The 28,000-nt window shown below is 45.2% G+C and overlaps 2 protein-coding genes and 3 non-coding genes across 6 annotated transcripts; 4 read left to right on the top strand and 1 right to left on the bottom strand.

Annotated features, from left to right (window-relative positions):
* Positions 1 to 23: 23 nt before the first annotated feature.
* LOC102682464 (pinopsin-like) lies at positions 24 to 6,628 on the top strand. Of its 2 annotated transcripts, XM_006640959.3 has the most exons (6): positions 24 to 130; positions 1,458 to 1,795; positions 3,280 to 3,462; positions 3,894 to 4,039; positions 4,347 to 4,586; positions 5,020 to 6,628. In XM_006640959.3, the coding sequence occupies exons 2-6, from the start codon at positions 1,549 to 1,551 to the stop codon at positions 5,167 to 5,169; spliced, it is 966 nt and encodes a 321-aa protein (XP_006641022.3). In that variant the 5' UTR covers positions 24 to 130; positions 1,458 to 1,548; the 3' UTR covers positions 5,170 to 6,628. The 2 variants fall into 2 exon arrangements, with proteins under 2 accessions (XP_006641022.3, XP_015223306.2); XM_015367820.2 differs by lacking the exon at positions 24 to 130 and having other exon boundaries at positions 1,251 to 1,795.
* On the bottom strand, positions 6,590 to 12,562 carry LOC107079957 (L-asparaginase). The gene is made up of 7 exons (XM_015367822.2): positions 12,282 to 12,562; positions 11,591 to 11,686; positions 11,109 to 11,272; positions 10,162 to 10,245; positions 9,851 to 9,950; positions 9,071 to 9,133; positions 6,590 to 6,993 (listed from the first exon to the last, which is right to left on the bottom strand). The coding sequence occupies exons 1-7, from the start codon at positions 12,390 to 12,392 to the stop codon at positions 6,802 to 6,804; spliced, it is 810 nt and encodes a 269-aa protein (XP_015223308.2). The 5' UTR covers positions 12,393 to 12,562; the 3' UTR covers positions 6,590 to 6,801.
* A 3,928-nt stretch (positions 12,563 to 16,490) lies between these two features.
* On the top strand, positions 16,491 to 16,625 carry LOC138225196 (small nucleolar RNA SNORA18). Its single transcript, XR_011183780.1, has one exon. It is a non-coding gene; the product is annotated as a small nucleolar RNA SNORA18 (small nucleolar RNA).
* Positions 16,626 to 16,949: 324 nt separating this feature from the next.
* Positions 16,950 to 17,089, top strand: LOC138225191 (small nucleolar RNA SNORA8). The gene has a single exon (XR_011183775.1). It is a non-coding gene; the product is annotated as a small nucleolar RNA SNORA8 (small nucleolar RNA).
* A 1,430-nt stretch (positions 17,090 to 18,519) lies between these two features.
* LOC138225192 (small nucleolar RNA SNORA8) lies at positions 18,520 to 18,658 on the top strand. The gene has a single exon (XR_011183776.1). It is a non-coding gene; the product is annotated as a small nucleolar RNA SNORA8 (small nucleolar RNA).
* Positions 18,659 to 28,000: the final 9,342 nt, after the last annotated feature.

Genomic DNA, 28,000 nt, shown 5'->3' with positions numbered 1-28,000 from the left:
AGGCAAGGCGATGGGGTCCCTGCTCGTCCACAGTGGAGAGAGGGGCTGAGCCTGTGTCCTACTCCCAGACACTTAACATCAGCGGACAGACTGGTGGTGGGATTGGAGAGGAAAGACCAAGCAGGCTGAGGTATTTAACTGTCCATTATTCTGTTCCATCTGGAAAAACCTGACGAGGTTCATGCTGTAAAAATTCTATATTCAATGGTTCTCATACAGTTTTGACAGTCTAATCAATTTGTTTTATTAGTTTAAAACAAATCTTATCAGCAATTTATTTTGCATACTACCATAACTTTTGAAAGTGTTTTGGTCAATATTGACCTATTCTTTGTGGAGCTGCAAAGATAAATTCCTCCTGATTAGATTACTCTTACTCTGCCTGCATACTGCAGTATTACTATGGGCCTGTTTTAATGGAGCTGTTTAAGAAGCTCAGCCTTTTTTGCCTTAACTAGGTTTTGCTGGGGCTTAGTGCAAGAGGTGGTCTGCTTTTAATCTCCCTGATTAATGCTCTTCAGAGCTGATTAGAACCACTGGCTCTGCCCTTTAGCCCAGAGCCTTTGAACTTGTCCCTTGACAGTTACTTAGCCTGATAAACCTCCAAATAGCAAGACAGATTTGCATCAATGCTAAAGTGATTGGGGTTTATTGCAACAGTGCATATTGTATGTCTATATATTAGCTCTGTATTAATTACAGCCATCAATACTTATTTCCCTGTTCACAGGGCATATTGCACACAAACACATTTGGCTTATTAGCCCCATTCAAAGTACTTTCAAATGTTAAATTCCCTTCATAATGTATGTTGAAGTGATTAATTTGGTGGCCAAATTTTTACAAAAATAGACCCCGTCTCAATAATACTAAATAATATATTTACAAAAAAATAAACCCAAATGGTAAGTAGATAGAAAGGTAGATGCATGCAGAAATGAAATAAATATAATATAATGTAATGTTTAAGAGCTACGAAAGCTTGTTAATAATGGAGTTCATTCACAGTTACAGTACAACAACCATGAATAGAGACCATAACTGATCACATTTTCCCTGAATCTACATTTGCACCTGCAACTGTTCACAACCTTGACCTCATCCCCATGTCTGTCCTGCACGCATCACTCAGCCATGCAATGCCAAAGCTTTTAGGGGGATTCTGTGCCCAACGTATGAAGGGAAATATAAGCGCTTTAGAATTAATGCCCTCTAAACTCCTGCTTATGCCAGATCATGCGAGATTGTACTCACACCTGGTTTAGCCTCAGACCCACCCTCCGAAAGGTTTCCACCCATGTGCGCAGGGAGTAGTGAGGTTCCAGGGCGCTAATTCCTCCTCCCTATATAAAGGGACCCCATGCCACGCTTGAGAAAGATTGATCGGCATCCCTCATTCTGCCTCTCCCTCCTGCACTCTCTCTGCATCTCACGATGCCCATCCTGGTGAACTCCAGCACGGCCGCTTTCCCTCTTGAGAAGAACAGCACGCCGGGGCCCTTCGATGGGCCCCAGTGGCCTCACCAGGCCCCCCGCAGCACCTACCTCATGGTGGCCGTGCTGATGGGCACGGTTGTGGTGCTGGCCTCCTTCGTCAACGGCCTCGTCATCCTGGTCTCCCTGCGCTACAAGAAGCTGCGCTCCCCTCTCAACTACATCCTGGTCAACTTGGCGGTGGCCGACCTCCTGGTGACCTTCTTTGGGAGCACGGTCAGCTTTTCTAACAACGTCAACGGCTATTTCATCCTGGGCAAGTCTGTGTGCGAGTTCGAAGGCTTCATGGTCTCTCTCACAGGTAGGACTGATTCCCTCCATGACCAGTCATTCCACCTCAACCCAGGGCTGCTGTGGGAGAGAATTGTGAACAAGATTACCTGATACAATATTCAGGACTGGGGCTCTGGGTTCAATTCTCTGGGGTGCTGTCTGTGTGGAGTTTGTATGTTCACATGGGTTTCCTCTGGGTGCTCTGGTTTCCTCTCGCAGTCTGAAGACATGCTGGAGGGTTAACTGGCTTCTAGGAGAACTGGCCTTGGTGTGAGTTTGAGTGATGGCCTGGCACACCATGCAGGGTGTAGCCTGCCTTGTGCCCACTGCTTACCAGGATGGGCTTCGACTCCCCTGTGACCGAGTATTGGATACAGCAGGTAGTAAATGCATGGATGGAGTAACCTCTTTAATTTGCCGAAATGTTCGTGGTCTAATACGGAAGAATGCATCAAAGACAATTGCTTCTGCCAGTACTTACAAGTCCATCTTGAGCAGACTCAAACAGCCAAGTCAGAGTATTATTTTTAGCTTTATTCCAAAAGCGTCAAGCACCGTGTTGTTACTGAATGCTTTTTGTTCTAGAGAACAGGCTTTACATGAGTCTGAAAATTGTCAATTTTTCAGTGCTTTCCAGCACCGAATTTTGAAACTTTGTTGTTTGAGTTTTAAGAAGATGCAGCAGCAATAGTCTCTAATTTCCTCTATGTTAGGAATTGTAAAGAAACTATAACACTAACAACAGATGACTCGGAGGTGTGAATTAAACAGAATGTACTCGCAAACACATCTTTGCTCACTTCCAACTATACAAGCGCGAGAAAACATCTGTCTCGAAAAGAGAGATGGTTACATTTATTTTTGGAAATATAGCATAAGGAAATTTTGCTATAATCCAAAGGCTTAAAATGTTGTGGTTCATTTGGCAACAGACTCTATTTGAAAATAGAGTCTGTCCAAATACTGTAACGGGAGCCGGTGCAGAGCCTTGTGTAGTGCGTATTTAGGACCCTATGCTGACAGTAAAATCCGGAAGAGACTGGAGAAGGGCAACTGGGAAACACGACGGGATGACTGACAGGGGGGTGTGGCACCGGCGAGCAAGTCCAAAACAATCTGGAAGGAGAAACCTGGAAGCAGTCCAAAAGTCCATAGCCGGGAGACCCATCCAAACCAAGTCAGGAACGGGAACGAGGAATCAGGAACTAGAAAGTTAAAATCATAACTGAGCCGGGCGCTCCAAGCCCCGGACTCAGATGGTCAGGATGCCGAGGAATAAGACCTGCCCTCGGGCTGCCCGCGAGCCTTGTGGCGTCCATCTTCCAGTGCTGAGCACAGAGGCACAGGGTTTAAATAATACACACAGAACAAGGGACAGGTGTACGTAATGAAACTAAAATACAAAAAAGGGGTCGAGTGCCCTCTAGAGGAGGGATGACGATCGTGACAAAAACATTCATCCATCTATACAGATGCATGGAAAATGACTCCAGACTCTTTTTATCATTTCAGGGATTGTAGGACTCTGGTCCCTGGCGATCCTAGCATTTGAACGCTACATTGTCATCTGTAAGCCAATGGGAGACTTCCGCTTCCAACAGAGGCACGCTGTAATTGGCTGTGGGTTCACATGGGTGTGGTCTCTGATTTGGACAGCACCTCCCCTTTTTGGATGGAGCAGCTATGTCCCAGAAGGTATGTACAGAAGTATGAGCATACAGTAAGTACTCACCATGGAGTGCAGCACTAGGTATTGGGGTGTTGATCACTAGAAAGCAATTTGCCTGTTGGAATACAGAGAGCGAGATCCCTTGCAGTGCTGGTTAGAATGCCACTAGTTTTTATTATGTCTGTAGCATGGCAAGAGGAAGAGGTCTCAGTGGTTCTAACCCTGTTACAGAAGGTGACATCACTCCCTTGAAACCTAAGCAGTGCAGGATTCTCCTGCAGAACCTGTGGTCTTTGGGCACACCATAGTTTGCTATTGTGCAAGGAGTGGCACTGTCTGTTCTGGGCCTGTCATTGACCATGAATCGCAAATCGCAGCAGGGGCAGAACCCCTCTCTCTGTTAGGGAATACCAAGTGTATAACCACAACAGAAAAAATCTGTCTGGTCTCTCTGCAGGGCTTCGGACGTCTTGCGGGCCAAACTGGTACACTGGCGGTTCCAACAACAACTCCTACATCATGATGCTGTTCATCACCTGTTTCATTATGCCTCTAAGCATGATCCTCTTCTCCTACGCCACCCTGCTGATCACCCTCCGAGCTGTGAGTACTGAGCCCTACACCATCGCTCGCTCACAATCGGAGCTGTGAGAACTGGGCCCTACACCAGGGCTCGCTCACAATTGGAGCTGTGAGTACTCACCCTTTCCTCCCACTGACCTCTACACCAGTGCTCAATTACACTCGGAGCCATGCAAGTCAGAAAGAGCTGCAGTAATACTCTAGTCGTGTAGAACTGAAAACATTAGTTACTTTTAAAATCTGCAGGCCTGCAGCTCTCCAGGCGCACGAGTAAAGCTACTGCAATCCCAGTCCTTCTCACTCCTGCCATCCTCTGTTCCGTGAACAGGTGGCAGCACAACAAAAGGAGTCGGAGACCACCCAGCGGGCCGAGCGGGAGGTGACCCGCATGGTGATCGCCATGGTGATGGCCTTCCTCGTCTGCTGGTTGCCATATGCCACCTTTGCCATGGTCGTGGCCATCGACAAGAACATCGTGATCCAGCCCACGCTGGCGTCCATGCCCTCCTACTTCTCCAAAACCGCCACCGTCTACAACCCCGTCATCTACGTCTTCATGAATAAGCAGGTATGGGGCTGTGCCAGGCCTGTCACTGTCACCAGTGAGGATGCATTTTGGAGGAAAGCTTGAAAAGTTCTCATTCCCCATTTACTAGTACAAAGGACACATAAGTTAAGATTGTTGATAGCTGGTAATTCCTAATTATGAGGGTATAAAACAAAGGGCAGTGGCGAATACACCTAAGGATGGACCCCACACACACATTCACATCAGGGCCAGTTTTCCAAGAAGCCAATTAACATGCCAGTATGTAAGCAATGCCAACAAAGGGAGCAAATGCAAACTCCATGCAGATAGCACCCCAGGTCCTCCGTGCTGAGAGACCGCAATGTTAACCGCTGTGCATGCGTGCTGCCCAGTACCATCTATATGCATTTATAATACTTAAACACCATGGTTTTTCCTACGTCTAACACTGCTCCTTGCCCTCCTTCATCAGTTTCGAAACTGCATGCTGACGATGATGTGCTGTGGACGCAACCCTTTCGCCACTGAAGAGGACAGCTCAGTCACAGGCACCAGTACGGCTGGCAAGACCGAGATCTCCTCTGTCTCTTCAGGAGGGAGCAGCAAGGTCACCCCTGCTTAACATCCAGAAACTAACCACAACCCCTTTCAAAGGACAGAAGTCGGAGTGTGCCGCAGAGCTTAGGCGATTCCCTCATTCATATTTTCTGTAAACTAGTTTCGTTTACAGCTGTCCTACAAGCTGCCTACTCCCGCAACATAACCAGTCCACCCACTTTACTCTTAAACCCTTCTGCAAGAGCGTGCCTCCACACGCAGACAAGCTCAAGACAAGAGCACTGGCCCTGCTGCTTGATCAAGAGAGTAGTGTCCTGGTTTAAGAACTGTCTGAAAAGCTCTAACAAACTCCATAGTTTGTTACTCATAGCAAAAAAAAAAAATACCAACTTAAAAACGGTTTGGGTTTTTACACAGGCGATGCACATAAGGTTTAACAAATATCTACTGTAGGTGCTTCCATTTCTGTGCATCACAATTTATTCACATAAATATAATTCCATGCAGTCCCAATCCTGCTGACCAAATATCTCTTCCAAATATTTATTAAAAGCAAAAATACACATTTAACCCAAAAGCCAGAAAAAGCAACCATCATTTTAATGTTATCGTTCTGTTTTCTTTCTTTTTTTCAAAACAACACATACTAATGACTACAGTAAAATGCTCTTGGGATATTTAAAGTACTATTTTTCCCTTCCTTAGCTTTTAGAATGCTATGAACAGCTTTGGCTTCTTTACATTTCAGATGCTGTCTCTCAATATTGAGTGACCTGTCACCCATTTCAGCTAAGGCATGGGTACACATGGGGAAAATGCCATTTCATTATCTTAACTGCGACAAGCAAACAGGTCAGCAAATCTCACATGTAATTCTGATGAACTGTGAGCTAGGAAACCTGCCAAAGGCAGAACAGAGAGACACTACGCCTTTTACACTGACTACAAGAGAGCATCTTTAGGGTTGTCCTAATCCTAGACATGGAAGAAGCATCATCCTTTCCCAAATGACTGACAGAGTCACCATTTACAGCCAATAAAGATGTCAAAGACAAATGAATAACTCATCATTACCATTGTGCTGTATGTTCCCCTGTGTATCCAAAGAAAAGAGGAGTGCAGAACATGCTATTCTAAAACCTTAAATGTTTGATTGCTTCATCTGGGATGACATTTTTATCAAAAATGTTATGTAACCTGTTAATTACATGACAGGAACATAGGCCTTTGCCACAGGATTTATTATTTAGCAGTCTGCATATAATTTATTCTGCCAGCTTGGTCGAGGAAAAAATTGAAGTATTTTAATTTTAACCTAGTAATTATGAAAATGTAGTACTGTTATGACCTGGGTTCATAATGACCTGGGCCTTTCTTTCCATTCTTCTTATGTCAAGTTGATCACACGGTGATTACTGTGAAAGCTGAATTATAGCAAGCTCTGACAGTACATGCTGAGACTGGTAGTCATTACCTGGCACAGGTGTTTGTAGAAATTTTTATTTCAGTAAATGCAACAAAAGGAAATTGCTGTTTTGAAAGGAGAGGCGCAAAAGCTTGCATTCATCCTGCCTCTTATAAAATTCTGCTTTGACATAACCGTGAAGTACTTCTTAAGTGAAAGTTTTAATGTATTCTACATTCACCACCGCATGGATGGGAATATACATCTGCAATCGAGTGTGAAAGTCCTGTGCTAAGAGGAGGAGCTGGAGGCCGTTTCTGCCTTGAGGCCATCTTCTTCCATCTTGAGCCTGGCCGCCTGTGCAGCGGCATCCGCCGCCTCCTTTTCCAGACGCTGCTTTTGTGCGCCGAGCAGCTCCACGATCCCCGGCAGCCCCAGCCGGCGGCCGTCGTCAATTGGCCTGTTGTTGAACCGGTCTTGGTGCTGCCGCGGAACCAGGAAAGGAAGGAATAACAGCGCTTGAAATTTAGCACACCAGCTCCTGGCTAATTATAAAGAACCTTCTAATATTGTACAAGAATTGATACATTCAACAAATAAAGCTTAAGAGATCATATGTACTATGGTAAAAATTAAAAAGCTCAGAACCGAATCGGTTCCAATTTCATAGAGGTGTTTATGTGTCTTAAATCTCAAAGTATTGCAATATAGCAACGGCAGTGCCCTTGCGAAGTCTTTGACACCATCTTGGCTCAAAACCCAGGCCCTACGGTGTGGCCTTAATAATAATTATAATAATTGCTTACACTTATATAGCGCTTTTCTGGACACTCCACTCAAAGCGCTTTACAGGTAATGGGGACTCCCCTCCACCACCACCAATGTGCAGCATCCACCTGGATGATGCGACGGCAGCCATAGTGCGCCAGAACGCTCACCACACATCAGCTATCAGTGGGGAGGAGAGCAGAGTAATGTAGCCAATTCATAGAGGGGGATTATTAGGAGGCCATGATTAGTAAGGGCCAATTGGAAATTTGGCCAGGACACCGGGGTACACCCCTACTCTTTTCGAGAAGCGCCCTGGGATTTTTAATGACCACAGAGAGTCAGGACCTCGGTTTTACGTCTCATCCGAAGGACGGCGCCTGTTTACAGTATAGTGTCCCCATCACTATACTGGGGCATTAGGACCCACATGGACCACAGGGTGAGCGCCCCCTGCTGGCCCCACTAACACCTCTTCCAGCAGCAACCTTAGTCTTTCCCAGGAGGTCTCCCATCCAGGTACTGACCAGGCTCACACCTGCTTAGCTTCAGTGGGTTGCCAGTTGTGAGTTGCAGGGTGATATGGCTGCTTAAGCCAAGATGGCCGCCTGATACTTGAGAAGAACAGCAGAATTAGACACACCTGGCCTGATTGAGTCTTTAGCAAGGAGTGCAATTCCATGTGAGGGTAGCAAGGTGTCAGGATATGCTCACACCTTTGAGTAAACCCAGCTAAGAAGGGGAAGGAGAGAGAGTGAGAGCTCCAGCTGGGTGCGCTGGAGGACTGTGGGATTCAGTGGGCTTAAGGTAGGGTGATGAGGACACAGTGAAAGCCATATGAGGTGCATCACAGGTTCTAGACAGGTGGTCTGTGTGGATAACCTATTTGGCAGGTTCAATGGTATAGAATAGCGCTCTAGACTGGAGCAGACTAAGGGTGTTGGTACCTGAAGGAGTGGAGCATTGTCACACATAGGAAAGCTGGAGTGTAAATGGCTCAGAAGAACACACTGTTAGGGTGTGTGCAGGGAGGTGGAGTGAGGAAAGAGAGAAGGGGAAAGGGCAGCAAAGCTAGCAGCTAGTGGTTGTGGAGAAACAGGTCGAGCCTGGAGAAGAAAGAGATGTAAAGTGGGGTGTCAGAGTGAATACTCCAAGGACCAACATATCTGTCTGGTGACATCTATCAGTGACTAGTCTGAGCAGTGTCTTGTCAGGTGAAGATGTGTAGCATAAAGCACGTCTGGAGTGTGTCTGGTAGATGAGTGGATTGTCTACTGATGTAATGAGGAAGGAGGTGGAGGTGGAAGAAATACTGTAGGAGTTGTGCTTCTTGGAATAATTGTTTAAGAAAACCTGGCAAGACCTATAGAGGAGAGAGGGATAGCGTACAAGATCCAGAATTAGCTTTTTATTTTTGTGTATTAATACAGTATTAACTTATTAAGTTTTTAAGTTTTAAAGCTGCTTTGAGTCACTTATTACCAGTGGAATAGGTGTTTCTTTGTAGCCTTAAAAAATCTGCTTTCCATAGCACATACTTACCATTTTCTTCTACATTTAAGAGTAGCAGATTAATGAATAGCAGCTGTGTAATGAATTTTAAATGTGAACAGCAGTTTAATTTGCTCACAATTCAAACAAATGCACAGATTAAAAGGCCAAGGTTTTATCATGGTATGTGCAGCAAAAATGTTAAACTTGAAAAAATGCCATTGTGCTGTTCACATTAAAAATGACTGATGGGTTCATCTAGTACTGAACAATTTACAAAGTATTTCAAAACTTTTTCTACCTCTAGGTTTGACCCATTCCTAGTGCAGAAAATAACCATCTCGGGCTGGTTGGTGCAGACAGCCTAAAAGAGGAAAAACAGGAGCTGTTTGTTAGGGTTGTTGGGGGAACATAACACATCTAGCAATATCAAGATAGCATATGCTGATTTTTAACAGAAATGTCCATTTTAAAATTGTTATTCTGAAAGTGTGCAAAAAATCTTGAAGAAAAATAGAGAAATGCAGTGAGGACATCACATACTGTAAAGCTCAATGAAAGGCAAGATAAATTATAGCAAGGAACACAATTAATCATAGAATCATATTGACCCTCCAGCATCAAATTGAACATGGTAGTGTAATTTATTACAGTGTACACTTTGTAAGCTCTGTGCAAGGGATCATATTTCTGTGACTGAAATGCAAGTCATCCAAACCTGCCAAAACAGAAATATGGAGAATTTAGTTATTAAATGTATACCTGTGTGAACTACATAAAACACATGGCTGCATTAATCCTTGTGACTTTTGAAAGTGAAAAACCTCAGGAGTCTCTTCAAGAAAACACCTCAAAGTCAAACTTACTGATCTGTTTCCAAGATTTTCTCAAGTTCATTTGTCCTTGTTGTGTCACTTTGCTGTTACTGCATTTACTCTTTTATATAACTGCTGACATACTCCTACACAAGCTATGTTCCTATAGGTAACCTGTAAGTTTAATCTTTGTAGTGAGAAGCACCATGGGAAAATATATGAAAAACTGGGGAAAGGACAGAATTACATTCCTAATGTTAACCAACCACATGAAGAGGAGTTCTCCCATCATAGTCTGCGTAGTTGAAGTGCACCCCTGCAGCCTTCCAAACCTCCATCTGCTTGGCATCACCCAGGTGTGCAAGGCTACAGAAGAAAACTCCATATAATCAGAAACCAGTTTTTAATAGACAGCCCCCTGAAGCATTTCTTGAAATTATTTGTTCAGTATATTGGGACTTAATGTGAGTTACTTGCTGACCATAAAAAAGATTAGAACTGTAAGAAAGGCTTCAGGTGATAAAAGTCTCTCTAAAATGCAACTCCTAATCTAATACTTATACACTATTCAACTCACCAGCACATTTCAGTCCCTAGCTCTGCAGGAGATGTATCTAAGTAGGCCCCCTCAGAAACCATATGTTCCACTACTTCTATACTCCTGCAAAAGGGGAAAAAAACAGCTGTTAAGCACAGGTTTCACACATGACAAAATGCTATAAAAGTATAATATAGAAAAATTAGCATTCCAGTACCCAGTCCTCCATAAATTACTTGATATGTTGAAAGTTCTTGTCTGGTTGGCAATGTACACTGCACTCTACCGGCCACAGTCCAGCAGGTCTTAGAACAGAACACCCTTAAACTGGCAATTTCTAAAGGCTCTGACCACTTGAGGTTTGATCAGTTTGGTATGATATCTGCTCTAAATAAATCAAGAATGGGCAGCTGTGCTACTGGACTTACAGGGTGCTGGTACCTTCATTTCAGATGATCTTAAAAACTACATAATTGAACAACTAACCTGCTTCATTGCTTAAACCAAACTATTCAGTTTTTCAGAAATTACTGCTTTAATAAGGATTGACTCATAAAACCAGTAGGTTTGTTGGCCACCCCTGCTCAAAACTTCACGTATAAACTGCACAGAAAGGTCTAGGTTTTCTACAGCAGCGCCTCAAGAACTAAGGAAGCATGAGACTTAGTTGAATTTTGAAATCAATCTTAACCAACTAAGGTTCTTTAATGAGCACTATCTGAGCCTGGGGAAGAATATTTAATCTAACTGGAACAAAGGGTCTTACAGTTTAAAGCGGGCTACCATCTCTTTTCTCAGATTATCAGACCTAAAGGCAGTGATGTTTGTACACATTGCTGGAAGGAGGATAAAAGCTCTGCAGTTTTCTCCTTTACAAAGCTGAAATTTGTTTTCATTTTATGAGTTTCTTCATTTTGTGTGAATCAAAAACATGTTCTCATTTTTTATAAAGGGTGGTGGAGTTCTGCCCAGTGTGGTGTGCTCACTTGCAGCGAATTGCGTCTCTGAGTGCCGAGTCCTTTGAGTTGTCGGTGCTGTTAATGTTGGCGCCACTCTTTAACAGGAAGCGGACAGTCTCGATATCTCCTTCGCTAGCGGCCAAGTGGAGTGGTGTCCGTCTGTGACTGTCAACGATGGAGACATCAGCACCCTGACAAAACAAAGAAATAAAACCCTTAAAATGCACACAGAAGGTCCTCCTCACATTATATATTCATTAAATGTTGCCATGACTGTTTTACTAAAATCTCCTTAAATGTTTCATTTTCTTATACATATCCCGACGCCCAGCTTGTGTTGAAATGTGCCACCGATGACAGAGGTTCCAGAGCACCCAAGATGCCCTTTCAAGGGGTGTGAGATGTGCCAGATTCTGTTTTTAGAAATTAAATCAGCAAAAATACAAATGACTTCAACAATTTGTGATCAGGGTGTGCAAGAACATAGTTTGGGGTGTGATTTTTATTACCTGCTGCAGGTGTGCTTCCAGAGCTACAATGTCCCCTTGCCTGGCAGAGGTGCACATCAACACAGGGAACAGTAACATCTGGATGACCTTCAGTTCCTGGGCAACCAATTAAAAATGGAAATGAAACACTTAGAAATGTACCCTGAAAGATGGTCACAGCTTAGTGCTGGCAGTTCTCATTTCTCCTCCCGTGGGATGTGTCCGAGGCAATCTCTTTGTTTTGTGTTAGGAGATTACTTTAATCAATAAAATGTTATCACACGCAAGGAGAACACCCTGGAAGGACTAGTTGTATTGTATTACTTAATATTTATTCATAATACCGGATTTCACGTCTCAAAGACTTTGGAATTTGAAGACTCATTAAAACATTGAGATTGACGAAATTAAATTCGGCTCATTACCTAGAGATTAATAATGAGTGGCCACCGGACAAAGCCAACGACACAAACCCTACCGCAATGCAGGACAGAATTGAACATTTTAAGTATTTTACAGGCCACACGGTGAGTGGAAAAAAAAAAAACAGAAATCCCGGGCGATTTCTGCACATCACACAAAACGTTCATTTGAAAACGTTCGTGGATAACCACGCTCCGCCGTGTTAAAATGATTATCCCCTTATACTCCTCATCGGTGTTTTAAAAAACGTCCTGGGTGAGCTCTTTTTTTCCCCGCAGAAGGGCGCCACCTTGGCTCTGTCGTTGATGCCGAGCCAGCCCGAGCGGATGGAGGACGCCACGGCGGCCCACAGCCGGGAGGTGGGCTCCGGGACCGCTCTCCTGGACTGCCGGGCGCCCATGGCGTCCTGATCCCAAGAAGGCAACGGGCGGGTTCCGAGCTTGGCCTCAGCTCTCGAATCGCGGGGCTGTGTCCTCAGGGCCGCCTGCGCTTTCAGCTCATACTGGTTTTGAAATGCCCCGCTCCCGGGAAGGGACCAGTTTGGGGGGGGTAACCGGGGCAACGGCCGCCACCGCGCGAGCCGTGGGTGCAGGGCTGCTTTACTGCTCGGAAGCCGCCGTGATGAACCGGAGCCTTTTCCTCTAATAATAATAATAATAATAATAAGAAGAAGAAGAATAAGGAACAAGTAATAGGTTTATTCCATGCTGAAAAAAAGAAGAAAGAGAACACAACGTTTCGGCCGTGGAGCTTTCTTCAGGTGTGGCTCCACGGCCGAAACGTTGTGTTCTTTCTTCTTTTTTTTCAGCATGGAATAAACCTATTACTTGTTCCTTTGCAGCCTACGCATGCTGACGCAGCTACCCACCTATAATAATAATAGTATATGTAACAGAGCAACCATGACAATATAAGTGCCAGTGCCTGGAAATTGCATATTAAATATTACTGATTCTATCCATTCAATTTCAGCAACGGGTGTAGCCTCAGCAACCCCCGATCCCGTGTGTCTGCAGGTTAACAGTCGAGCTGGGTTTGTCACGACCCGAATCAGCTCATTCTTGTTTGCACTGGACCCATGTCACAGTTTAACCCCGGTTCTTCGGGTGCTGGTGCTTTTAAAGAACCCCAGAAACCCTGTGTGCACATCGGCCGTCCAGAAGCCTGCTAATGCCACCGGATTCACTGCTTCGATTCTGAATCATATTGTGCTGTTTGTTCCACCCACCGGCTTGGTTGTGCTCCGGACAAGCATTTAACCGCCGACTACTGAAGTAATTACAGTCATTAGAGTTGTCTATCTGGGGCATTTTTAAACTAATTGGACCTCTGCAGGAGCAAACAAAAAACGGTTTATTGAGGGAATGTTTCCGAAAATACTGTAGCGCTCTCGGGGTCACGTTGGCGCTACAATACGTTTGTTATTTACAGGGATAGTACTACCGGGATAATAATGTTGCAAGCACGTTGAAGAGAGACTAAAGCTCGGAGTGCTTTCAGTGTTGCATTTTAGAAAAAAAGGACTGAGTGTAAAAAAAAAAACAAGCAAGCAGACAAAAAAAAACATCAATTAGCAGGATCAACTAATTGGAACTATTGAGAACCACTGGTTTCTAATCCCTCACCATCGTTTGTGTAAAATAAATGCCTCTTGTTTTGTTTTAGTAGTGATCTGATAACACTCTTCGACCGAGATGTCCGGATTTTGTTTTTTTATTTCAAAATAGAAATGTGAGTTTTGCATTTGTCAGGGTGCGGGAGTATTCATCTCATTTGATGGTACAGTACTCCGTTCCCCCATTGCTCCGCACGGGGTCGCTGTTGTACCATCCCGCTGTCAGCTCCCAGCATTCCCCCTCTCCTTAAAGGGCATGGTGATCGGTGATTGGACGGCCGTGTGCCGTAAAGTGGTCGTGACTCTTCTCGACCTTCAAATGCGCGTGTGTCGTAGCTCCCCGTCTCTTAGTCCTTCTGGGCAGGCTGTGGAGGAGATGTGGCGCTTTGAGCGATGCGTCCTCAAGGCGAATAAGGTAGGTTAATTGAAGGTTGGGTCTTTGCAGCATAATGCAAAGAAAAGAAAATGTTTCGCACTCCATTGTGTGAGTCTGTTGGCCTTTACCTTAATATTCGTGTTATTATTTTGCTTGGCTGCTATGTTAAAGCGGCGCTGAGGCCACGTGTGCGGGCAGCATTTACGTTTGGGCCTTCCGGGCTGAATTGGAGAAGATTGTATCGATTCGAGGCGTGTAGGAGAAATGCACAGCTACAGTACCACGCGTCGGATGAATATTTTAATTGCTTTTTAACTCTACCGTTTTCTGTGTTGCGGTACCGCCTTGTCGAAGTGCTATTTGGGAACTACCTGCCTCCAGTGGTAAATACCCAGTTTTCGACATGGCCAGACCAAACGGCGGGTTTAGCTTCCATCGCTTTACGCTGAGGTTATAGCGATGACAATGAGGCCTGCTACACTTGTATTACTCGTGTGTGGTCGGTTGGAGTGGATTGAAATGCAGTTTTCAACAGACGATGTGAAATAAGTCCGTCATGACGGGTGTTGTAGGACCCAGGGTCGTCTGGACTGGATCTCTGGTGAGGCTTGGTTTCAACAGGAACATCTAGATCCATTTCCTTGGCTGAGCGTCAAAGTAATGTGGATGATTCATATCCTTCAACCGCTTCTGAAACAGTTTTTTAAATTCTCGAAAGCACGGTGCATATCCCCCTTTTTCGAAAGCAGCGCATCAGAATCGCTACAGTAGGCCTAGAGCCTGACAAGTGAACACGTGTAAGCGTATTCCAGTTGTCTGAAGTTTTTGCACCAGTAGGTATATGCCCTCTTTTTAAATAAAAGGCATGTGCTGCCTTTAGAATAACTGTCTAGTCTGTACTGTGCCCTAAAGCTCATTTATGTGATTGTGTGACGTTATGTGCTCTTGCACCTTTTCAGTTTGCCTGCTGTCCAGCTGAAGAGCAGAATGCCTTCCTGCGAGGCCTGCTGGGAGTGTCTCCTGCAGCAGGCTGCCTGGGGGCTTTGTGTGGGAGCGAGCTGTTCAGTGACAGGTAATACACGCCGCTTCACCTGGCGTCTTGCTGGGCCCTGGCACCACACTAGTCCGTGTCTAGACACAGTGGGCATGGGCAGCTGTGGTGCAGAGATCAAACCTTCCTCCTGCAACCCACTGTTGCTCCCACCCAGCTCCAGTGTTACTGATGAGGACGGACATCTGACTTCCCCCTTGGGGTGTTATTTTTCTGTTAACTCTACGTTAAGTTCCACGGGTTACTGGCTGTCTGGGGGATTAAAATCATGCTTTTTCTCAGGCTGAGGTCATGCAACCAGCTCTGACTGCCACAGAAGGGGGCAGAGAGCTGCCAGGGGTCAGTCATTCAGGGTTCCTTGTGGCAGAAGGGGCATTCCTGTTGCCCTTGTTGGGCAGTCCTCTTGCAGTGCGAGGTGTGGGAGTCGTGCAGTTCCCCCTGTCGGAGCTGACCCCCCCTGTAAAACAGTGTGGCCTGTCAGAAGGGGATATCAGGGCACATGTCTCCGGGTCCCCCTGTTCTCTTGTAAGCCATGTCCACCACAGTACTGAATGACCTTCCAATGCTGTTTCTCTTCCAGGGCAAAGATGAGCGGAAGAGAGGAAGTCTTGGCACTCTGCAGCTCCAGGTTTGGCAACTTTCTTCAGATTATCCGCAAAGCTTCCGTTACAGTAGCGTATTAGTGTGTTTACCCTCATGGAGGGCGCAGGCACATGTTGTGTAATGATGAATGGCATTATGTTCAACTGCTCTGAGAACAGAGTGAGTGACACTGAAGCCTTTCTGAACAAATCAGACTAGAGGGCGTGACCAGGCATTTCCTGCAACAAGGGAAACTCGTGATGTTGATTTTCTGGAAATGCATATGTGGCTCGTGAATCATAACATAGGATGTGTATTCCACCTTTGTGCTAGTTCAGTCTGATGACAAGATTTTCTTTCACTTGTGCTGCCTTATGCAGTTTGGATGGTACTGTTCCCTGCAGCTTGTGCTTGACGTATGTGGCAGGGGAATTGGGGTGTTGCTGCAAGCAATTATTGCTGCGGTGGCTGATGATGTAAAGTGTAGCGAAAAAACTTGCATTTTGTGCCAAAAAAGCTTATTTCCCAAAATGCATAGATGGTCTTCCTCTTGATTGTTAGCTTTCCTGCATGTAGGAAGTTTATACCACTTGTTGCTTCTCTGCCTCCACTCTTCAGGATTCTCCACTTTGAGCACTGTACAGCCATGGCCTGATGGACTGTTCCCGAAGGTAAGGTCTTCATCCACACCCAGACCCTTACCACTTTGAATTTCTAAACCTCGTGAGCTGCTGTCCGGAGCCTCCTAGGTGTGATATAGTGTTGATAGCGCCATTTACTAACCAGAAATGTTATGTTCCCAGTCCCCCTAATCGCACACTCGCCTCTCCCACATTCATGTCGGCTCCTGGCTCTCTAGCATTTGCAAACAGCCACCGAGGCCTATCCCGACAGGCTCTTGGCCATAGGGCCTGGTCGTTGGAAATGCCTCGAAGATCATACCTGCGGTTATCGCTTTACCCATGGGTCTAGTTTGGTTAGACCTGTGGGATAAAACTGCAGAACACTTATCTTCACACCTGTTAAGTGAGGAATGTGGATCTTGTGTGAGGTAAGGATTTGTTAGCATCAAGTTTGGGAGTCTTCATTTCATTCTTCTTAATCTAGGTGCACCTCCCCACTGTGACCACTAGGTGGTGCTGAGGACTACGTTAGATTTGAGAGGTGAGTAGAGTTTTTATCATTACCCTTGGGTCCCGACATTTGAAATTGATACACCTTTTATTGCTATGATCTAACATGACATTGCAGACCTTTGGCTGGAAAACAGCTTTGCAGAGCTGTAGGTGGGTTTGTAAGGACTTTGTCACTTTGGTAAAGTATTTGATCATGCTGCACTGTATGGTATCTGCACTCGGCTGTTTCCCCTAGCCGGGCTGTTCATTACGCAGTGCGAGAGGAACTCTGCATCTGGCATCGTTGGCCTCTGTGCCGCTCCTGTGCCTGTGGCCTGGTATTTCTGCAGAGACAAGCATTTCACTGGGCCCAGCCAACAACTCAAGCTTTTTTTTTAGCCTGTGTACAAATGTGATAAAGCCAGCGTTTAAACTGATCGAGTGGAAATCGATTTACCATTTTGTGTCTTCAGAACATGCATGCCAGAGCTGGGAAGAATCTTCAGGGTTAAAAACGGGTGGACAGCACAGCATGACAGGTGGGTATCAAGGTTTGGGTGCACAGGAACCCTAACAGGGTATGGAACTGCAATTCTTGACTGGTGTTCTATAATTAGAGGGGATCCCCTTTATAAGTTTCCTGGATACATTTCCCGGTACTAGTGTCATTGAGATATTAAATCCCCCCACACTTGAGTTTTGATTTGGTGGCTTTGGTTCAGAAAACGCCATCCATCTCAAGTTTTGCATGGCTGGTGGTGAATGTAAGCATCGGCTTAGAGCCCGTTTTATCTTGGCGTCAGGGCAGGAATGGTTTTGAAGCGTAGTGTGGGTGCCGAGTACAAGAGGAAGTGCTGTGGCCTTATCAGTCGGGCACAACTCGCACCCTTCTCAAGGTAAGATTATATAAGCTTGTGTCTGGTTGAGATAAGTTTAAAATGTCTCTTGGGGTTAGTAAGTCGAGATAAGGGTCGGTGACAGATTTGAATAAAAATGGTGTAAAATGACAGGGGTACATGTATTTGTGCAGCTTTGGGTAATACCCACTAAGTCCAACTCATGGTCCCCTTCCCTACTCTTGTGGGGAAAGCCACTCCACGTTATAAGTCACGTGGGGCTCAATTTATGCTCTTTATAGTCCCCAACCCCCCATGTTTGCATTGTTTTTACAGGGAGAAACTCTCCTATATATGTTGTGACCTTGTAATCCCTAACCCAACCCCAATTTATGCAGGGACTCCTTAAACAGATTTTCTGTAGTCCTGTAATTCATCTATTAAAAGGTAATTGATTCAGTAGACATCTGAAAGTAACTTTTGGATGATTACAATGGGAATTTTGTGTTGCATTGAATTTTGCACTATACATTTGGTTTAATGTAAAAACAATAGATGGGAGGCAGTTAGGTACTGTGCCTTGTGCCCATTGCCTACTGGGGTAGGCTCCTGCGACCCTGCATTGGTGAAAAGTAAGGGAACGAAGAGTTTGACATGAGCATGTGATTTAGTCTACAACTGTACTGAAGCCGTAAACTCTTCAAGTATTAAAAGCTGTAAGTTTATAACTGGGTTATAAAGGCTCATGCAGTAGGACACCCTAAAGCTCTTTGTTTCACATGGCTTCTATGAAGTGTGACTTCAAGGACGTCCCTGGATGGTGTATTATTCCCAGAGGTCCCACTCTAGGCAGGCAACCATTCAGACACAAACTGGTAAATGATTAAAACGGTTTGAAGCAGGTCGTCAGCAACCAGATGTCTACACCCACACCGAGAGGTATGATTCGGGCAGCACAGTGTGGTCTGCAGTCGGCCGTTCCCCTGGCTGGGCTGTTAATTACACAGTGCGAGAGGAACTCTGCATCTGGCATCGTTGGCCTCCGTGCTGCCCCCGTGCCTGAGAGGCCTGGTATTTCTGCAGAGACAAGCTCTTAACACATGCACACACGAGCCCTGCAGGTGGGCTGGGCGATGACGGGCTTCCCGGGTATGTGAGGGCTCCAGTGGTGTGCCACATCGCTGAGGAATTCGGCAGCATTCCTTTGTGAGCTGGTCCCAGTACAGGCCTCAGTCCTGTTCGATGGGACGGGCACTGGCATGGGGTCAGATATTTGTCAGGATTGCTGCACCACCGTGTAACAGGAGCCTGTTGAAGAGGCGCAAGTTCCCAGCTGTGTGCAGATCGGCATGCTGTAGGCAGGGATTTCTCTTTCCTCTGGGATGCTCCTTGCATTTGAAGGGGTGACCCAGTGAAGTTATTTGAGATCGTTTTGTTTTCTTGCTCTTAAGGATTAATTGATCATGGTTTTTTTTGTCTTTTTAGTGTTGACCCTCCAGGAATGATCTATTATCTGGGCCACCTGGGCTTGAACCAAGGATACTTGTAAGTCGACTGTCTTGCACATACAGAAAGCAGATTTAAGTTTTATCACTTTTGTTTGTGGTTAGTATCCCTCCATCTTGAACTGTTGGCTTATCTGTGTGCTCTCGCTTGAGTGTTTACCTAAAGCCTCTGAGCCATGTGTGAGATGGTGCCATGTGTGAGATGGTGCTTGGTCATATACCAAGGCTGCTGGGATGTGTGGTTCCTGGTCTGCTGTGGACATGACCAGAAAGTAAATTGCCAGCTGGGTCATTCTGATGCAATATTGGTTTGATCCACTGGGAACACTCATACTGCCATTACAGTGCCCTTTAGTGACCTGGGATCTTCAGCCCTGAGCTGTTGATTTAATTGGCTAGAATTTCCACAGCATTTAAGCTGCTCAACATTGAGAGGTTGCAGTTCCCTATAAACCTGTTAGGCTACACCGAGACTAGTTGTGTGACTCTTTGCCTTGGTCTGAGAATGCCCGCTCCTGGTGCTAGCAAGCTACCATTTAGCAGATTTAATGGGTAACCTTTTAAACTATCCGTTTTCCAGCACGTGAAACAACTCTGTTTTGACTGAAGCAATTGAGTTGTTCAGTTGGATAAGGGATAACTTAAAAATAGAAATGTCAACACCCTGTTACTCTACAAGAGCCATTTGGCCATTCCTGGCTCATTTGAAACGCTTACAGTGAGAAAAGTTATCATGCATTGTAGGTGTTTAAAAACCAAAAACCGATAAAGTGGGATTCTTGTAAAAATGGACTTTGAGAGCCCTGCCTTAGATCTATACCCCTGCAACCAAAGGATACGGCTTATTATTATTTTCTGAAAATCGACTTGTGTTTTGCAGGGTTGTCGAGGGAAATGTGGAGGCGGTCCCTGCGGCTGAAGTGAGATCAAGACCAGGTGAGGAGTTAGTGTTCATTGAGGGTCATTTTCAAAGGGGGTCAGCGAGGCCTTCCGTGCAGCGACCCTTCACGCAGTGACCCCACAGCACTGTCCCTGGGAGACTGACGCGGGCTCCATCATGCACTGGGAGCTCTGCTCTAGCTCTAAGGCAACAATCTCCCCGATTTCACTTTGTCCAGATCCAGTGTGCTGTGCATCTTGTTTTTCACATTTCTATTGTGGGAAAAAGTTATAGTCAAGCTATGAATCAGAATCATTTCCATATCTTTTGCTTCCTAAGGTATGAAAATGTTGGCAGAATCAAATTAACTAGACGAGAACATCAGGATCTCTGTGCCTTTGCAATAGTTTTCAGTTTCTGAACTGCTAATAATGGGATTTAAAACTGCCGAAGTATTGTGCGTTTTGCTTAATACACGCTGTTTGTCTTTTAGCAGATTTTTGATGGCTGGCAAACATCTCTTTTGGTGTTCAGAGGAACATCCTGCTCCAGTCCAAGAGCATCAGGGTTTTTTCGGCATTGGGAAGGGACAGCGGTGTACAGAGTGACACGCTTGTTGCAGAATACCTTGCTTTCCTTTACAGTTACACCATTTCAGATCTTTGTGTATGTAACTGACCATGGCTGGATTTCTTTTAGATCCTTGTTTTCATTTGTCTAGTTATTGAAAGGAATGTCTAATAAAGTTGTTGTTCTTAATAGTGTTGTATTGATTAGTGTCAAATTCCCATGACGGCGCACAATCCAAACGGAGGTAATTGTAATTCTCTGGGCTTTTATCTATTGAACTATTGTACTCATGTACAAACATGTAAAAATGTTTGGACCCATGGCTAAGAAATTATTAACCCCATCTTAATTTGCAGATGGAACACTTTCATCAATTTAGAAGAATAATAATGTTGCTCACACTTAAATAGCACTTTTCTGGACACATCACTCAAAGTGCTCAACAGGTAATGGGGACTCCCCTCCACCACCACCAATGTGCAGCATAGCTCTTCCATTTACTGGGATGCCTTTTTCTCTCTTGTATCCCACCCGTCCGGTTCAGGAGCCTTTTTTTCTCTTCAGTGATCATATCTGTGCTGCCTAGAAAGAATGATCTACATTTGAAGCCATGTTTCTTCCATTTCTCCATTAACAATTGTTACGAAAACATCTGTAGGCTGGGAGTGACAGTTATGGCGCATTCACATTTTCCCTGAAGGAAGATTTGGTGGTGTAACTCTGGTATTGAGATGCACAGAAGGGAGTATTGATGTAAGAAGTAAAGAGCTTGTATTCTAAAGAACTGTCCCACATTTTCCTTGACCGAATTAGTAAATGCCCGGCTGTAAAAACGGGTATCCTTTCAGTTTTAACGTAAATGAGAATTCTGAATTGTTTTTGACTGCCTCCACATTAGGGGCAGAGTTTCTGTTCTGAACTAATAATGGGTACTGTCTGAATTTCTACTTCAGATATTCCTCACTTAATTGAGCTAACAGTTGGAAGTCGTTGCCAAATGACTGTTCTTGGTCTTCAGCAGCTGCTACCTGTAACGGCAGCAGGAGTTGAGCTCTCTGGCGGCTGTGGCTGCCTTTACCTGGCCTGATCGGTCTGATTGAAAAGCTTGTGGCCCGTTGGAGAGCTTCTGTCCCGGAGTGGTTGGAACTCAAGCAGTTGGGAGTTTGGTGATCGTTTTAAATTCTACTCCCCGGGCACACCCGCCACGTTTCTCCGACACAGCTGTTGAAATTACGCTGGCGCAGCTGAGGGGGGCAGCTGCTTTAAGCCTGCATGCCTGGGCTGTGCTGGGCTGCAGTGATGTGGGGACCTACAGCCTTCAGTGGAGACGGATGCCCAATTCAGGACTGATTAAACATGGGGTTGTCGCTGCTGAGTTTGCAGCAGCAGATAGGGGTGGTTAGTCCAGGACTGATTGCTCCCTCAAACTTCTACAGGCTGCAGCTGTTGAGTTGTTACTTCCCGCCTAGTTCCCCTTTCATACTGTCCAATAGCAACATAGGGTCTCATAGAGCAGGTTTAGTTTCTGTGTGTGTACTGTTTGTGTATAAGCTAGCGCATTCCTAGCTAGCTGAGGAATACTTGGACGATGGAGGTTTCAAGTGGACCGCATAGTGATGTGACATGATTGAGCGTTAAAATGGAGGAGAGAAATGGATCACAGCTGCCTTTCTGTCAACTGGTTCAAGAGGAGGAGGAGGGAGGGCTGTTCTGTGGAGGACGGTGTCGTCGTATGCAGGTCATGAGAACGGGATTATGAAGATCCACCCCCGTGCCCCCGTTCTGAGCGCAGAGCCAATGTGCTTCAGTCAGGTACTGTGAGACTGGCTGCCTGTCCCCAGTCATTACATCCAGCTGACTGGCCATCCCGTTGGGTCACGTCATTGCAGCCCCAGTCCTGCCGTCCCTAAACCCTCTCCAGGTTCTCATTTCAGCTCCGCTCTCAAGTCACTTGGCTAAAACAGTCATTTGCTTAATTAGACCACTGTTGTTGTCTAGCCCTGAAACAATTTCCGGTTTAAAATATCCCAAGGGAGTCAATTTCTCTTGAAATTCTGCAACTGTGGGTAGAATTGGTAATTTAATCCAACGGCTCGTACTAGAAAACTGATTAGCCCCAAGGGTGGAATGATGCATTTAAGAGCTCGGTCTGAATTGGAAGATTTCATTAGGATATGGGGTACATACAGGGAGGGGCATCCCAAGTCCTGAACCTCAAGGGTCCTTGTAACTCAGTAAGATCTAAAGGGTGGAGGGGGTGGGGATATCACTTTTTATTGTACCACAGTAGGTAGGGTTACCAACAGGAGGAGGCTAATAGGCCTGTCCTTCCAACTTGGTAGTTTGAATCTGGAGTTTAGGGCTTAGCCACCTGGCTGCAAGGCCACAGCTCTTGATGTAAAGAGCTTTGCATTTCCTAGACTTTTTTGTTTCAAGTTGTGGCTCCGTGTCCATGCCTGAAACAGCCTCCTGGGCTTTTAGTTCCCTTTGTTCTGGACTGAAGGGAACAAAAGGCCATTGAAGGGCCCTGCCAGTCCGTTGTGAAGTGTTTCGGAGGGCGAGTGCCACGGGAGAGCCCGTAACGTACCCCAGACCAGCCAAGGAGGTGTTAATCTGTGACGCCTGCTCTGCAACGGCATCGGCAGCAGTGCTAATCCCGAGAGGGCGGGAGGCTGGTTATCGCAAGATGCCACACCAGCAAAGCAGGGGGACTCTTTTGAAGCAGACTTGTTTCAAGAGCGGCTCTGTCATTTGGAAAACCCCGAAATCAGATGCCTGTTCCAAGTGCTGTAGCAAACGATTAGCAGAAGTCATGTAGTTGAGAGAGTTTCAAATCAATCTCCTTACTTGTGTCATCCCAGCCTAGCTTTTTAAAAAAACTTTATTTTGTATTTTTATTTAAACACAGAATCTGTTGTTGACAACAAAGAAAAAAGAGGCTTTGCACTCTTTTTAAGTCATTTGAAACTTCATGTATTGTCTACAGCCTTCAGCGCTGTCTTTGTTACATAATAGTTTCAAATAATCAGATTCATAAAAAAGAGTCAGATGTACAGATGAAATTGAAATGGCCTTTTGAATTTACTAGTGAAGTTGAATCACTGAAATTCAACTTCAACGGGAAAATGAACAGGCTGAATCTGGATGGAGAGAGTAAAAGAATAATTGAATAAGGACATAATCTGGTTACATGATTTTGATTTTGTCTGAGTAATTGACTACACTCTCCTAAAGTAGTTGAAAAGCAGGGTCAGACTTGTTTTTGTTTGTCTGGCATTAGCATTTGACCATTTCAGGTTTACCTGACATTTCTCTGAGGATAAACTCAAGATTACACTTCTAGGTGTTGACGTTACCTGCTCCCGTTGGCCACTGATCAAGAACAGCCAAGCGCCCCCTGCTGGGAAGTGCCAAGACTGCACCAAGAGGTGAAAGAGCGTAGCACTTCATACTCTCAAAACATGATAAAAGATCCTTGGAATTTGTTTTGTCTTGAACTGAGAAGGTCAAATGGAATTATAACAGAGCTATAACAGAAATTCGGGAGGAAGGGCGGATCCTAATCTTGCACACTTCTGCTCGTCTCGCACTCTGCCGCCCCACTCCCAGCACCCCTGCAGCAGCTTCCTGGCTCACTCTTCGCAATGCAGAGAGGAGGTCTGGTTCGGTTCCTAGTTCAATTCCCCCAGCCTGTCAAGCTTCGCCAAATACACTGCATATTTCATCTCTCTCTCGCCGGACTAACTGCACTGATGAAGTTGGGATTGGTGTCGACTCAAAATCCTGAAGGCACTGCGAATGTTAACTTCAAGGGCCACTACAGGCTCACCAATTAATCAGAAAATGGTTAAAAGTGGAAATTAAATAGTCTTTAAAGTCTTGATGAGCAATATTTTACCAGCAACCAAGCAAATGATGTGTGTCAAATTCTCTCTTCTCATTTACAGTTCTATCTGTTATCGTTCAGCCAGCCAGCACAGACAGTACCACAGACAGACCAGGTGCTCTCTTTTCTGCTTTCTTGCCTGTGCCATGTGACGTCGGAAGCCTAGTTCAAGAGATTAAAGACAAACCTAGAGGGTCAAATTGTGTCAGATCACTGTCAGACATTCCATCGTATACTGGGGAAATAATGAGTAGTTCTAGATTTATTTTTGAGAGAAACAAAGAAACAGACCAAATAAATTAACTTCTCGTGACAGCTTTAAACTTATACCCTGGCCTCCATTCTGAAATATTTTTCCATCAGAGGGGTGAACTAAGCTACTTGGCCTGCGCAGGCAGAGGGCCATAGGACCATCAAATCAGAAAGCTCTGAAGCTGAAACTTCTAGGAATCTCTTGTGTCCTCTTAGCAGACCCTGAGTTCCACGAATCACACTTCCCGGAATATATTTCTGGAATACGGGCCACATGACATGGATTAAATGGATTTTTAATGGGCCCTCTCCTCTCCCTCCCATCTCACAGACACCTCCGTCTTGCTTTTTTTCTTTACTACTTCTTTTAAGAAAAAAAAGATGTGTGTGTTAATTTCTGAAAATTAGAGTATTAGCCATAAACATATCTTTTTCTTTGTCTTTTATATATTGTAACTCCTGAAAGAGACAGAGGACATGAAGAAGAAGGTGCTTTATACAAAGGGCAAATGGGCCAGGTGGCACAACACACTTGTGCCCATTGAGGGCAACAAGCTCTGAGATTTTCTGTTTTTGTTAGAGACGTAATGATCACAAAGTATTCCACGTGGACAGAGAGGAAACTCAAGAAAATTGTGCAAGATGCATTTAATATTTATCAGAAGTAAGAAATACCATAACACAAGAAAATGTAATACAGCCTGGTCCTCCAAGCTGGAGCTTATTTGAGGCTCCGTGTCAAAAACATTCCACAGATGATTATACCTCCCAAATATCCGAGGTCTTGGACATGTAGAACCTTGAAGGCAAAGGTGATCAGATCTCTGAAACTGTGAGGGGCAGAATCTGCCACTGTGAGGATGATATTGGATATTGGAATGGATATGCTCGCATGAAGTCAGTGGCATCTGCTCGTGCAACACAAGGAAGAGCTAGGATCTTGTCTGGGAGACCCTTTATAGACTTTCCGGCACCCCTTAGTGTGAATGTGACCCAGTGCTGATGGGTTCATTTAACTGGTTACCTCCGTTGCAATACGGATTATGCTTTATAACATTCCTGTGTGTGTGGAGGTTGAGGAAGAGGGTAAACACAGGTGTTGGGAGTCTCTCTTCCATTAATTACAATGTGACCATGTGACTGGCAGTCCTTGGTGGGGCCCATGTCAATCAGCAGCTTCCCCACGTTACCCCAGTATGAAGTGCTATTGGGGTATCAGTTTGACGGATGTTCCTCATCCCTCTGAATCTGCCAATCCCATTCCATACTAATGCACAGGTAAGCAATAGGGAAGAGGTGCCCCTGACTCACCTGTGGATCTTAAGAACCCCATGATGTCAAGCAAACATTTGGTGCAATGACTGAATCCCAATCGATTCTGACCCTTTGTACTTGAAAATCATTATGGGAATTAAAGTGGAATATAAACATAAAATGTGTAGATGGATACAAATGCATGGGACTGTATTATTCTAATCCAAAGATTTGGATACCTAGAATTCTCACCACACACAGGCAGATGGCAGACCTCAGTTTTCAAAAGGCATCTACTGCACAGCCTCTGGCCCATCAGAGCCCCCTCTGGTGCAAGCTCCTTTTCTGATAACCCCACCACCACCAAGAAAGCTCCCTGTGCTCCTGCCAATTGCCTGCTGATGTTATCAACAAGGAGACAAAAGTCTACTTGTTATTTTATGGCTCTGCACAGTGAGAGCCCTGGTAACCCCCAGCGATTGCTTGTAAATAATTAAACCACCTTCTGCTCTGTTGCAAAACTGATGCGTGCCCAATGCACCTAGACTGAGAGAAGAGAATATGGAAATGCACAGCGACAGTGACGCATCCTGGCCAGAACATCACGTACTGTACTTAGAAAGTCCCTGAAATACAAGTAAAAGAAAAGTATTAATAAAGAAGACAGTGTTCGAATCCGTTTTCATAGTGCAGTGTGAGATTACCGTAGCCATGAATTGGAAATGGACAAGTTCAGTAAAGAGCCCTGCCACGTGAAAAGTGAATCTGTCCCCAGCTGACAAACAAGTAAATAATGGAGTATTCTGAGTTTCCCATGGTGCTTTGATGGCTGTGGTTTGAGCATAGTTTAGCCACCACCTGGTAGTGGAGAAGGTCTTATTCACAGGAGGCTCCCAGTGCAAAGTCCAGCTCTCCCACCAAACCAGATCCCTTAAAAAGCCAGTGCTGCCCTGTGCTGTGCCTGCAGGTGAGGTGTCAAGTCCTGTTGTCAGTGACCCTGCTTCAGTAGAAGGTAATGCCATGGCTAACTCACAACAGCAGCTGGCGGTTCAAACATTGCCAAACCAAGTCACTGTGATATTACAGGGCGCAAGCGTGTCTGTTAAACTACCTGAACAGAAACAAGCCACAGCAGGGATGGCATCACAAAATCTCACCCGGGAGTCTTGGCACACTTTCATATAACCTCGTGTTTCGTAAAGATTCGTGCTGTAGCCTTTTCACCGACCAAGGATCTGAAAGAGAAGGATACTGCAGTGCCTGATGGCTTTCATAGTACAGCCCTCAGTTTTCCACTTGAGGTCTAAAACTCCCACCCAGAAATTCTTGCAGAGATTTAGCCACGGCGGTCAAAGGTCAGGCACTAGGGGATTAGACGAATGTGCTCAACCTCCACTGCCCTGTGCTTGGCAGATGTTTTTCAAAGCCACAATTTGTCCATCTCCACCCTGTAACCTCACGCCCACCCCACCCCCCCTCCGCTCCGTGTTGCCTGGCTGCTGTATCGCGTTGTCAGCTCTTCGTTGATCGAACAGGTGTGAAGGACTTTGCTCCTGAATTAATAATACAGCACAGGCTGGCCTGTCAGGAAATCCAGAATCAAGGTGGACACTGCTGCTTTTGCCAGCATCTGGGCCATCGGTAGGATGGTTTCTGTTCTCTGATTCGCTGCTGAGCTCTGTAACCACAGAGAGATGATGAGAGCACCTGATGGCAGGTTTTCAAAGCGATTCGCTTGGCACCAGTACAGTTCCAACTAAAGTCGACCTTCAGCAAACGGGATTTGTTTAGGAAACAGAGCATCATGGAAGTTTGCTCATCCAAACTCAGATGGTGCATATCAGACTTCTTTGCTTTTCCCTTTGCTAACCCAAGTAATTCTCAGGAATGAATCCTTTTCTGTCAGAGCTGCATTGCTGTTGTTGTTTCCAGACATTTGTTGAGTGTTTTCCAGATGGATTAACCATTTATGTTGGTAACCTGCATTGCGTTTGCACAGAACAGATAACGTGGGGGGAGTTAACTTGCCATTCTCGAGTGTCCACACAATCTGTTTGCAGATGACATAGTTCCCCGGGGCAGTAGC

The sequence above is a fragment of the Lepisosteus oculatus genome, chromosome 26 (assembly GCF_040954835.1).
Source record: "Lepisosteus oculatus isolate fLepOcu1 chromosome 26, fLepOcu1.hap2, whole genome shotgun sequence".
Lineage (NCBI taxonomy): Eukaryota > Metazoa > Chordata > Actinopteri > Semionotiformes > Lepisosteidae > Lepisosteus > Lepisosteus oculatus.
This window is presented reverse-complemented; position numbering and strand designations above follow the sequence as displayed.

Excerpts from the sequence above, each read along its gene's own strand:
- LOC102682464 (XM_015367820.2), top strand. The coding sequence starts at position 1,435 with ATGCCCATCCTGGTGAACTCCAGCACGGCCGCTTTCCCTCTTGAGAAG. Across the intron at positions 1,796-3,279 it reads CTTCATGGTCTCTCTCACAG|GGATTGTAGGACTCTGGTCC; the intron begins GTAGGACTGATT and ends TTATCATTTCAG. Across the intron at positions 4,040-4,346 it reads TGCTGATCACCCTCCGAGCT|GTGGCAGCACAACAAAAGGA; the intron begins GTGAGTACTGAG and ends TTCCGTGAACAG.
- LOC107079957 (XM_015367822.2), bottom strand. The coding sequence starts at position 12,392 with ATGGGCGCCCGGCAGTCCAGGAGAGCGGTCCCGGAGCCCACCTCCCGG. Across the intron at positions 11,687-12,281 it reads GCATCAACGACAGAGCCAAG|GAACTGAAGGTCATCCAGAT; the intron begins GTGGCGCCCTTC and ends TTGGTTGCCCAG. Across the intron at positions 6,994-9,070 it reads GGAATGGGTCAAACCTAGAG|CACCAAGACCGGTTCAACAA; the intron begins GTAGAAAAAGTT and ends GTTCCGCGGCAG.